The sequence below is a fragment of the Lutjanus erythropterus genome, chromosome 16 (genome assembly GCF_056507025.1).
Source record: "Lutjanus erythropterus isolate fLutEry1 chromosome 16, fLutEry1.hap2, whole genome shotgun sequence".
Lineage (NCBI taxonomy): Eukaryota > Metazoa > Chordata > Actinopteri > Lutjaniformes > Lutjanidae > Lutjanus > Lutjanus erythropterus.
Window position 1 is genome coordinate 30,985,670 of NC_139332.1, and position 10,361 is coordinate 30,996,030.

Here is a 10,361-nt window from a genome sequence, read left to right on the forward strand (position 1 = left end):
AGACTGTTGCTGAACAGGCCGTTGCTATGGATACAGGTCTACTCAAAAACTCTGGAGGAGCAAGAGGATGATTTTTGAATCCATAAAATCATTTTAAAATTAATATTTAGTGTCAAATTATTAATGTTTTTTGATAGCTAAGCATAATAATAAGCAGCGTAATGCACAGTGAGCAGGTCATTATTGTGAAATCAACCCTTTCAGGATGATTCACGTCCTCTCTGCTGTTTGTCAGGTCCTGCATCACCCTGTCGGGGTTTATCTCACAATAATGACCTGCTCACTCTACATTATTAAACAGCTACTTACTTTAATGAAATCAAGAGTTTGACTCACAATATATTGACGTAAAAAGTATTTTATTGCTCCTCCAGAGTCTATGAGAGAACTGTTTCCACAGCAACTGTCTGTTCTTGATAGCAACAGTCTGTTATACAGAAATAACAGACCTCAGAATGCCATAATTGACAAGAATCAAGTATTTAACAAAGCTGTATAATAGATAAACAATAATAATGAACAATAACATTACAGAACATTTTCCTGATATTTTTAGTATATATATATTTTGAAATAGAATTCTGTGTTTGTATTATGTATGTTTTTAAAATAATCTGATCTGAGTGATTCCTTCACCACTGGCCAACTCTAAGTAAGTCCTGTACTTAAGTACAATTTTTAGGCACTTGTACTTTACATGAGCTGTACTCCACTACATTTTGGTGGTAAATATAGCAGCTTTCACTCCATTACATTTTTTTGAGAGTATTTGTTACAAGTCACTTTGCAAATTTAGATTACTAACACAAAATACAAATAATTTAATACATTATGATTATTATGAATTACAATTATAATCAAATAATATTTTAATATTATTATGAATTGTGCCATTCAGAACAGTGAGCACTTTTATTTTTAGTACTTTAGTGTTTTCTGAGGTTAATATATTGGAATTTTATTTATTTAAGCGTTTGAATACAGGGATTTTAGTTATAAAAGTATTTTTACACCTGTAAAACCTGTTTTTACTTATGTAAAATGCCTGAGTAATTCAGCCATCACTGCAAATTCTTCTAAATCATGCCAACACCATGACAATAATCTGTGATGGAGGATCACATGTACACTTCCTTTTAAGACGTGTAACCTGTTAGTAGTTACTTGATTGTCAGTAGTAATTTCGCCAAATGGATTTACCTTTAAAACAAATAGAAGCTCATTAAATGTGATGCACTGATCTGAATTACTGCAGACAATGGCTTTACGACAGTTATAAACTGTTTGAGACAGTATTGACGTTTGGTGGTAAGAGATGTCAGCCAATCAGAGAGCACATCACGTGTTTGGTGTTTTGCTGCTCATGCAGGTGAAGTGGCCGCAATGTTGTAGAGGATCATTTCCGGTGAGGCGCTCATTCCCTTCAATAAAATACCTGTCTGCACTCAAATCCTTTAAAAAAAAAAAAAAAAGATAGTGAGGTCGTGTACTCAATATCACTCATAAAATGTGACAATCTACTACAAGCAACACATTAATTTTCACAGTAACTGAGTTTATTGCAGGATATTTATATTTTATTTCAACATTTTTTCCCTTTAAAATGCGTTTCACATGTCTGTTTTCGTTTCACATTTCCCCAACTTTAGTTTGATTTTCTAATGTCACTTTGTCTTCATTTATATCAACACAAACAGGGACAGTTATCTGATTGGCTATATGATCGGCAATAAAAATGTACATATAACAGCAGGCACAAAAAAGCAGACAACACAATACAGACGAGCTGATAAAAACGACAACCACAAAAATAGCAAACAGGTTTTTAAAAAATAAGGGATGAAAACAAAATAAATCCATGTAGTGTGAGACAACTACATATTCTGAATAAGTTGAAAATTAATAGATTAATAGAATTATTAAATAGAAACCTTTAAATAAATAAATTAAGACATACATTAAAAAATATTCATTAGTTTGACTTCAGGGGGTTCATCAAACCTATGTTTCTGCAAAATTCTAAAAACCTGTTGATTTTGTAAAGTTTGTAGGAGCAAGTATGACGAGTGGAAATAACAAAAAATAACTGTTAAAAATGAAAGTGGTGGAAAAAGCATGTGAAAAAGTAAAAAGAATGTGAAAAGAAAAAGTGAGTGATTTGATAAATTTCAAGATGATTTGATTTAAGCAGTTGTGATAATGAAACAGAACTATGTATCATCATCTTACTTGCCTTTTATCCATCATTCACAACACAAAATCGCCATTTATCGATGAAGAAATTAGTTGTAATCAAAGGAATAAGAGGCAAAAACTTAAAAACGCAAGTTCGACAGTGTGTTTTATGTTGAAAATCTAGAACCGGACGTGCACATCTGACGTCAGTTCGCTTGACAGACAAGAGGTCTGTTCGCTTCAGGCCGCGAACTGAAACTTAACTGAGCTCGTTCCACTTTAAACCAAACACGCTGGACGAACGTCTCTCTGTCCGTGCTGTCTGTACTGGAGAGCAGCGTTTTGAGCTCCACGATGTCCGGGCACGGTCACGGACACAGTCACGGACACGGCTGCGGCTGCGAGGGGGAGCATGAGCCCGCGGAGAGGGGCCTGGAGTATGGTCTGTACCGGCGGATCGACCTGGAGAAGCTGCAGTGTCTGAACGAGAGCAGAGACGGGGACGGAAAGCTGGTGTTCAAACCGTGGGACCAGCGGAAGGAAAGGGACAAGGTAACGGCCAAACACAGCCTCTGTCCCGGTCAGTTATCCTGTCTATGTCCCTGCGATGGTGGTGGACCCTGTGAACCAACAGACAAAAGTTAGACGGGTGTTCCTGTGTGTGGGTGTGTGCGCTCTGTCTGTGGTGTTGCGTAGTCATTAAAACAAACAAAACTTTATTAATATCACTCACACCGACAGATTACATGGAGCTGCTGTGAAAGCATATTTCCGCCCATACGATTAAAATAAGATCCTTTTCATTATAATGAGAAAATTTACCAAAATAATGACTTAGTAAAGCAGCTCGAAATAAAGACTCATTTATTTCAAAATAATAAGTAAGTAGTCGTGCTGGGCAATATGGACAAAATCAAATATCACAACATTTTTGACCACATATCACTATTGATATGTAGGTATGACTATTGGTGCTTTGACAAAATGAGATTTTTGAGAAACGATCTTCAGTAATGTGGGTACAGTGACAAAGGGATAATATCGGCCGATCGACCGATATCTGCCTGGCTCCAACTAAGACGCTAATTCATTGTTTTAAGATGCTTAGTCATTATTTCTGTCTCACTTGAAGATACCTAGTGATTATTTCAAGCTGCTAAGTCATCATTTTAAGATACCAGGTCATTATTTCGAAATGTCAAGTCATTATCTTGAGAAAGTAAGTCACTATTTTGTGATGCTAAGTCATTATTTCAATATGTTATCATTTTAAGATACCAAGTCATTATTTTGAGATACTCAGTCATTATTTTGACATGTTAAGTCATTATTTTTCATCAGTTGGAGTCTCCTCAGAATAAAGCCTTCAGCCTGCCTGAACCTCAGTTTGGAAGTAATAGAAAAAGCAACTAGAACGTGTAGTTATTAAATCACTATGGTGGAGTAAAAAATACAATATTTGGCTTCAAATGTAGTATAGTACAGATACGTAGTTACATTCAACCACTGAAATGGACAATATGGTTGAAATCCAGTCGTAGAGAAGAACTGACCCGTACATTTATTCAAATCTGATGATGTCTGAGTGCAGTTTGTTTTATTGCTGCTGTGACCCTGTGATAAAACTCAGAGAAGATTCACAGTCATGTGTCATTCTTCTTTTAGTACGTCGAGAGCGATGCAGACGAAGAGCTGCTGTTCAACATCCCGTAAGTCCTCAAACCATCATCATCATCATCATCATCATTATGAAATGTGTTGGTCTGTAAGTTACTGACAAGGATCTTCGTCTCTGATAATAATAAGATGAACTCTGTAAAGTTTTATCTTTCGATTCAAGTTCTACTTTCACTTTCTAGCTTTTCATCATTATTCACTTTCAGTCTCTTGTGACAGCTTCTATTTTCTTCTCATCTTTCACATCATTTTTTTTTGGTCTCATTGTGATTTCACTTGTTTTTGTCAAAGATGGCAGTGAAGGAACTCTGTGTGTGTGTGTGTGTGTGTGTCATCTCTTTCAGTTTTACAGGCAGTGTGAAGCTGAAAGGCGTCATCATCTCAGGAGAAGACAATGACTCTCATCCAGCTGAGATACGACTGTGAGTGTCTGTCACTGCTTCTGTGATTGGTGGAGAGGCGAGGTAACACAGAGTAAACCCACACAGATCGGCCCGGCACGCCTAAATCTGTATCGGCATATATGTTGTCTAACTTTTTATATATATATATATATATATATATATATATATATATATATATATATATATATATATATATATATATATATGTACAGAACATAATGCAGATTTATTTTCATAGGTAGCATTTTAAGTATATTTGACCTTTTTTTTTCATATACATTTTTTGTTATTTCTAATTATTAAATATCTCCATGAAAATTCAGTTTCAGTGCCCCGTTTCTCTTTATTTTGAGGTAAATTAGTCATTACTTTTTATTATTTTGAGATAATAACTCATTATTTTGAGAAACTTTATCATCATTACTTCTCATCATCTTTTTTCATCAAAAATAAATAAAATGAGTCATTTTAAAAAAGGTTCTCATTAATTTGAGACACTAACTCATAATTTTGAGAAATTTTCTGATAATGACTTAAAGATCTTTTTTCATCATTATAGAATAAAATAAATAAAATGAGTCATTATTTTGAGAAACTTTCTCATTATAATGATTTGAACAGGGAACTAAACACTTGTTTAATAATACATTTTCTACACTATACAGAAAGGCGTGTTGGCTTTAAGTCCCATTAGAGAACAGCCATAAAAAAGCATGAAATCTAAATCTTCATTGAATGATCTGCGGTTTAAGTGCTTCTATTCCTTCCCTCAGTTATTACACTTGTATATTTCCAGGTTTAAGAACATCCCTCAGATGTCCTTCGACGACACCGGCAGAGAACCTGATCAAGCCTTCAGACTCAACAGAGACCCCGGCGCTGAGCTGGAGTACCCAACAAAGTGAGAACGTGAACGTTTTTTTGTTTTTTTTTATCATCTCAGCAACTTTCTGCCTTCGAGTACAAATTGTCCTATCAGGTTCCTAAAATCAACACATTTCCACCTGCCTTATGAGTTTGAGGCAGCTGATTCCAGCAGGCACTTTCATTCACACATATGTCAGATTTTTGTGTTTTGCTGCATTCTTCCTCTGTGGTTTCCTTCTGCTTTTAGCTTTTGTCATTCACTTTTGTCATGTTAATTTTAACAAGACATTAACCCAGGTCTTATTATAGTCTTTTGACTAAAATGCGGTTGTAGATGGATGGATGACACACTATAAAGTACAGTGACAAATCTACCTGATTTTTAACTCAGTTTCGAAGGCTTTTAGAGCTGCTCTTGACTGATATTCCAGTCTGAAGGCTGAACAGCCACACAAGAGATGAAGATGAAGTAATGAATCTTGTATGGAAGATGCATCGTGAGCGAATCCTGGACGCTCTGTGACATGATGCAGTAAAATTAAATATCTGTCTGGTCAAAGAAGCCTTCAAAATGCAAGTGGAACGACTCTATTTCTCTTTCCATTCATCTCAGTATGTCATGCTTGTCTCGGCTTGATATGTATGTGTTTGTATTAAATTAACACACATACGCACGCACACACAACGTGCCACGGCTCCAGGGGTGAACATGTTTGACCCATTATGGAGTGTCACAGACAGTCTAGTAGTATGAATGTAATTTCCTGGCTCTTGTCTCGATCTGAAGTGTCCCCTGTTGTGTCTTGGTCTCCAGGATCGCTCGTTTTTCCAACGTTCAGCACCTCTCCATCCACATCTCAAAGAACTTTGGATCAGAGAGCACCAGAGTCTACTACATCGGTCTGAGGGGAGAATACTCAGAGGTCAGTCTGAGTCACAGCCTTTAAAAAGAAACCGTCCACTGAATCCTGTCTTAGTTTGTCTTCTCTCTACAAATACATTAATAATGATCATAAAGTTGAATTACGCCTGTCTGAAAAGCTTTAAACAAAAACTGAACATTGTAACTTCATGAAGGTGGAATTTATTACAGGACTGTTAAATTTAAAAAACTGCATTACTTTAATTGGGCGATGTGTTTGGCTAGAATTTTAGTTTAAAACGATTTTTTTAAATGAATTAACCTTATCAGCAGAATCTGAGGAAATAACAGTTCTATTGTTTTGTCACAGACATCAGAGATATCTGCTGAAGTTAGCATACAAACACACTTTTTCTCCATCGGCTAAAGTAGGACAACCTGATTTTGTATTTTTTTTGTACATCACTAAATTTAGTTTGTTACTTGGGTGACTGTGTGCCTTAGGATGCAAAAATTTAATCTTAAAGTAGTTTCAGCTGGGAGATGTGTGCGAGTTTCGAGTTTGCTGTGTTTCACAGACTGTCTTAGCTTTTTTTAGTCTAAAAAAATAATCCAAAAACTTCAGAAATATGAAGAAAAGAAATATTCTACCACTTAGGGATGCAATTTACAATTATTTTCATAGTCAATTAATCATTTGATTATTTTATCAATTAATCAATTAACAGTTATTGTTAAAAAATGGTGAAAAATGTCACTCATTGTGCACTCTCTCTTTTTTTGGCCTGAAAAAGAAAGTAAATATGGCTCAGGATTAACCACCAGCAAAATCTAGAGGAAAACGGCATCAAGACAGAGATGTAGGCTATGACCCACATTTTAGTTGATGATATATTCAAACCTTTTTTTTATTTGGTGTCTAAGCTACACATTTATCCCCAAAACTCACAAAAAAAAGAAAAAAAAACTCCAAAGTACTCTCTTTTAAAACAATTCAGATGCTTTCATTGTCACAGCATGGTCGTGTTAGACCTTACGATTTAAGACTTTAAGGTCTAACATGTTCATACCATGACAATAAAGTCATTTTAATTGTTTTAAAAGAGAGTCCCTTGGAGGATTTTTGTGATTTTTGATTACACAAGTGTCTCTGTCCAAAGAGCGCCTCAGAAAAAGCATCCAGGACGCTGCCTACCCAGGCATTTTTGATTCACACTTCAGACCTACGACAATGATAAATGAAAATTTAAATGTAAAAAATATCATTACTTATTTCCATATTATTTTTTTGTCAAAGCCACTGGAGAGCCGTAAAAACAGCAGGTTGCAGACCCCTGTTATATGGATATTATGGAGACAATGACACTCATCAATATAACAACACTGACATGAACAATTCTGTGGCGTAAGAACACCTTCAGGAATCTGACTTAGATTTTTCTGATGACATTTCTTAAGAACAAATTTAAGAAAAACACTTTTGAAGATATTAGTGAATGAGGCCCAGTGTCTCTAGGAACAGAAACTGATAAGCACACAAAATAAAAATAGAAAATCATGCGGTATAACCACCAAACTAGTTGTGTTAGAAAAATACTTAAATAGTATTCCTCTCAAAAACTAGTCAATAGTATAAGTTTTAGCTGCTTTTTAACCGTTAATGTTTAATGCAGTATCAGTAGCTGAATTCAATCTAAAGTGGTTTCTGTTTCTTCAGATCTTCAGTCTAAATGTCTCCTAACTCTTCTGCTTTGTTCTGGTCAGTGGTCATGGTGGTTTTGGGGGGTTTAATTTGTCTATATGTCATGATTTCCACTGGCCTGTTTGTTATCAGGTAGCCTTATTGGCTGCAAAAATGCCGATGAGAACTTTGGATATTATTAAAAGAAAGAAAAGAAACATTACAGATTGGAAAAAGTACCCAAAGGGCTTAATTACAGTAATTTGAGTACTTGTAATTAGTTACATCCACCCCTGCTTTCTTTTAATTTAATAGGTTTAACCTGAAACCTGCTGTAGGTCAACCTGTCTTCCTCTCTCTCTCTCTGTGTTTCCAGGCTCACAGACATGAAGTTACCATCTGTAACTACGAGGCAACAGCGAACCCTGCAGATCACAAAGTGGAGAGCATCATCCCACAAACCAACTTCATTTCCTGAAAGCTTAAGAGAGTCAGGAGGAAGAGGAGGAAGAGATAGAGGAGGAGGAGGAGGAGGAGGAAGAGGGGGTTTCAGTGGCGTCTGCTTGACAGGTGTCATAAAGTCAAAGATGAGTCCAACGCTGCGAACCGGCAGGTTGGTTGAGCTCGACCGGGACTGAGCAGCACGATAATCTGAAGAGCAGAGAGCTTCAGATGTGTCTGGAAGTGCCAAGCTGCTGCTCTGTTTTCTGTGGCAATAAAGAGTGAAGGCTTAATGTGGGCAAAAAGCTTAAGAATAATAATAATAATAATAATTGATAATAATAACCGCATGAAACATTTGACACTCAGATTAAGTCTGTTGTTATCAGTTTAACCTGTATACTCTGATTCATGTCTCATCATATCCACCACTTCAATAAACTGACAGCTACTCTGAAATAAATCACTGATGACTGGAAATAAAACAAGTAATGGTAATTTTTTGATTAATTAAAGACTTTATTTGGCATGTTCACATCCTGGATTAACAATTACTTTTTGCTTTTTAGGAGTACAAGTTGCAAATGAACTTAAAGGGACACCCCCTTAAATCAAAAATAAATTTTTCTCTTATCTGTAGTGTAGTTTATTATCTGTATTTATCTGATGCGAGTTACAGTTTTGGGGATATCAGCTTTAGAGATGTCTGCTTTCTCTTAAGTATAACTTAGCTGGATTAAATTCAGTTTGTCGTGCTAAAAGCGCCAAACCAACTGTGTCTCAGTGCAGAAGGAGGCGTGCATCTACTCATTTACGAGAGGTTACAGCTCAGCCGAGGAGGACGAAACTAAAGTTTCCATGAAACGTATAGCTGAGTGCTTATTGCTCGTGTTTCCTGTAAAGCAGGCAGTTAGAGAGCGACTTATTGCAGACACTGATTGGTGTTAGAGTGCTTTCACACCTCAAAGTCTGGACCAAGGTTCACGTTTTTTGAGACACTGTTTACATTTGGTCCGGTTAGTTTTGGTTTCACATTGCAATTATCCAAGCAGAATGATAAACTCTACCTGTCACGCCTACGTCCTGTCGTCCTCACCTACGTGGGCTGCCTCTGCCCATATTTGACATTTATTTGTCTCTCTGACGTCGACGCGTTTTCACAACAAAGTCTGTGGATTATCTTGAGTGATTGAGAGACGATGTTGTTAAGTTTTTCAGATTCATTTTTTGGGGCTTTTAGCTTCACAAGCTGTGACTGTCATACTGTCATATTATATTTAAGAGCAGGCAGACGTTTCCACAGATAATATCTCCACAACTCACACCAAAACCATCTAGATGGATAAATAGCACTACAGATAAGAGGAATGACCTGTCTTTTTAATTTGTTCTCAAACGTATACAGAAAAAAGACCATCCTCTGGAAAGATTAACACATTTAAATGCCTAAAATCTCATACAATGACTGTCTATAGATCTAGATTACTTGCTGTCTGTGAAGTCAACACATTATTTATTGGACATTTTCTGCCACCTAGTGGTTTGCTGTGTGACTGATGTCTTGTTTGAGCAGGTTTCTATAGTCCAAAATGCCCCATTTGTCTTTTCTCAGTTTATCTCTGTGATGAGGTGAATTTCCAACAGCTGCATGGAGCACTGACACAGTTGATGAAGTTCACTTTCAGTCATCTGAGGTAACGTGAGAGGGATTGATCGGAGGCCCGCATGAAGGTGTTGAGGACTCAGGCTTGGACCAGATCCAAGTCTTCCTGCAGCAGAGGTCTCTTTTTATTCACAGCAGCAGCAGCAGCAGCAGCCGCAGACACACGGACAGGCTGAGCTCCTCTACAGTAACACTTTAATACTAACATGTCACATCCATGTTGTTATTTGACAGAACTGTTAGACCAAAGCTTACTGCTATAATCTACCTAAAAAAAAACAGTCTTGTTACCTTCAACACCTTCCATTTATTTCCAGTAAGGAGTTATTATGTCATTCATGATTTTATTGCATTAGTAATGCAGTGTGTTGTCAAGCAGTCAGAGGCAGGCTGTGAGTGCAGTTATGGGAAGCTCAGGGTGGAGGACTTTATGTTATGTTAGGAGAAAATCTGATGTTTGAGCTCTCTAAGAATGTTCTTGTATTTATAAAATAGTCTAAAATGGGAGAAACATTTTTTTGTGGCTAATAGTGCTCTGAAATGTTTCAGGTAACTTTTTTTTATATACAATAAAGTTTCTGCTCTATAACT

General features: G+C 36.4%; 1 protein-coding gene across 1 annotated transcript; it reads left to right on the forward strand.

Moving 5' to 3' along the window:
* The first annotated feature begins 2,448 nt into the window (after positions 1–2,448).
* pithd1 (PITH (C-terminal proteasome-interacting domain of thioredoxin-like) domain containing 1) lies at positions 2,449–8,595 on the forward strand. The gene is made up of 6 exons (XM_084738906.1): positions 2,449–2,727; positions 3,841–3,884; positions 4,197–4,274; positions 5,053–5,157; positions 5,938–6,046; positions 8,043–8,595. Exons 1-6 carry the CDS (start codon positions 2,530–2,532, stop codon positions 8,142–8,144), a joined length of 636 nt encoding a protein of 211 aa, XP_084595032.1. The 5' UTR covers positions 2,449–2,529; the 3' UTR covers positions 8,145–8,595.
* Positions 8,596–10,361: the final 1,766 nt, after the last annotated feature.

Excerpts from the sequence above, each read along its gene's own strand:
- pithd1 (XM_084738906.1), top strand. The coding sequence starts at position 2,530 with ATGTCCGGGCACGGTCACGGACACAGTCACGGACACGGCTGCGGCTGC. Across the intron at positions 2,728-3,840 it reads AGCGGAAGGAAAGGGACAAG|TACGTCGAGAGCGATGCAGA; the intron begins GTAACGGCCAAA and ends TTCTTCTTTTAG. Across the intron at positions 4,275-5,052 it reads CATCCAGCTGAGATACGACT|GTTTAAGAACATCCCTCAGA; the intron begins GTGAGTGTCTGT and ends GTATATTTCCAG.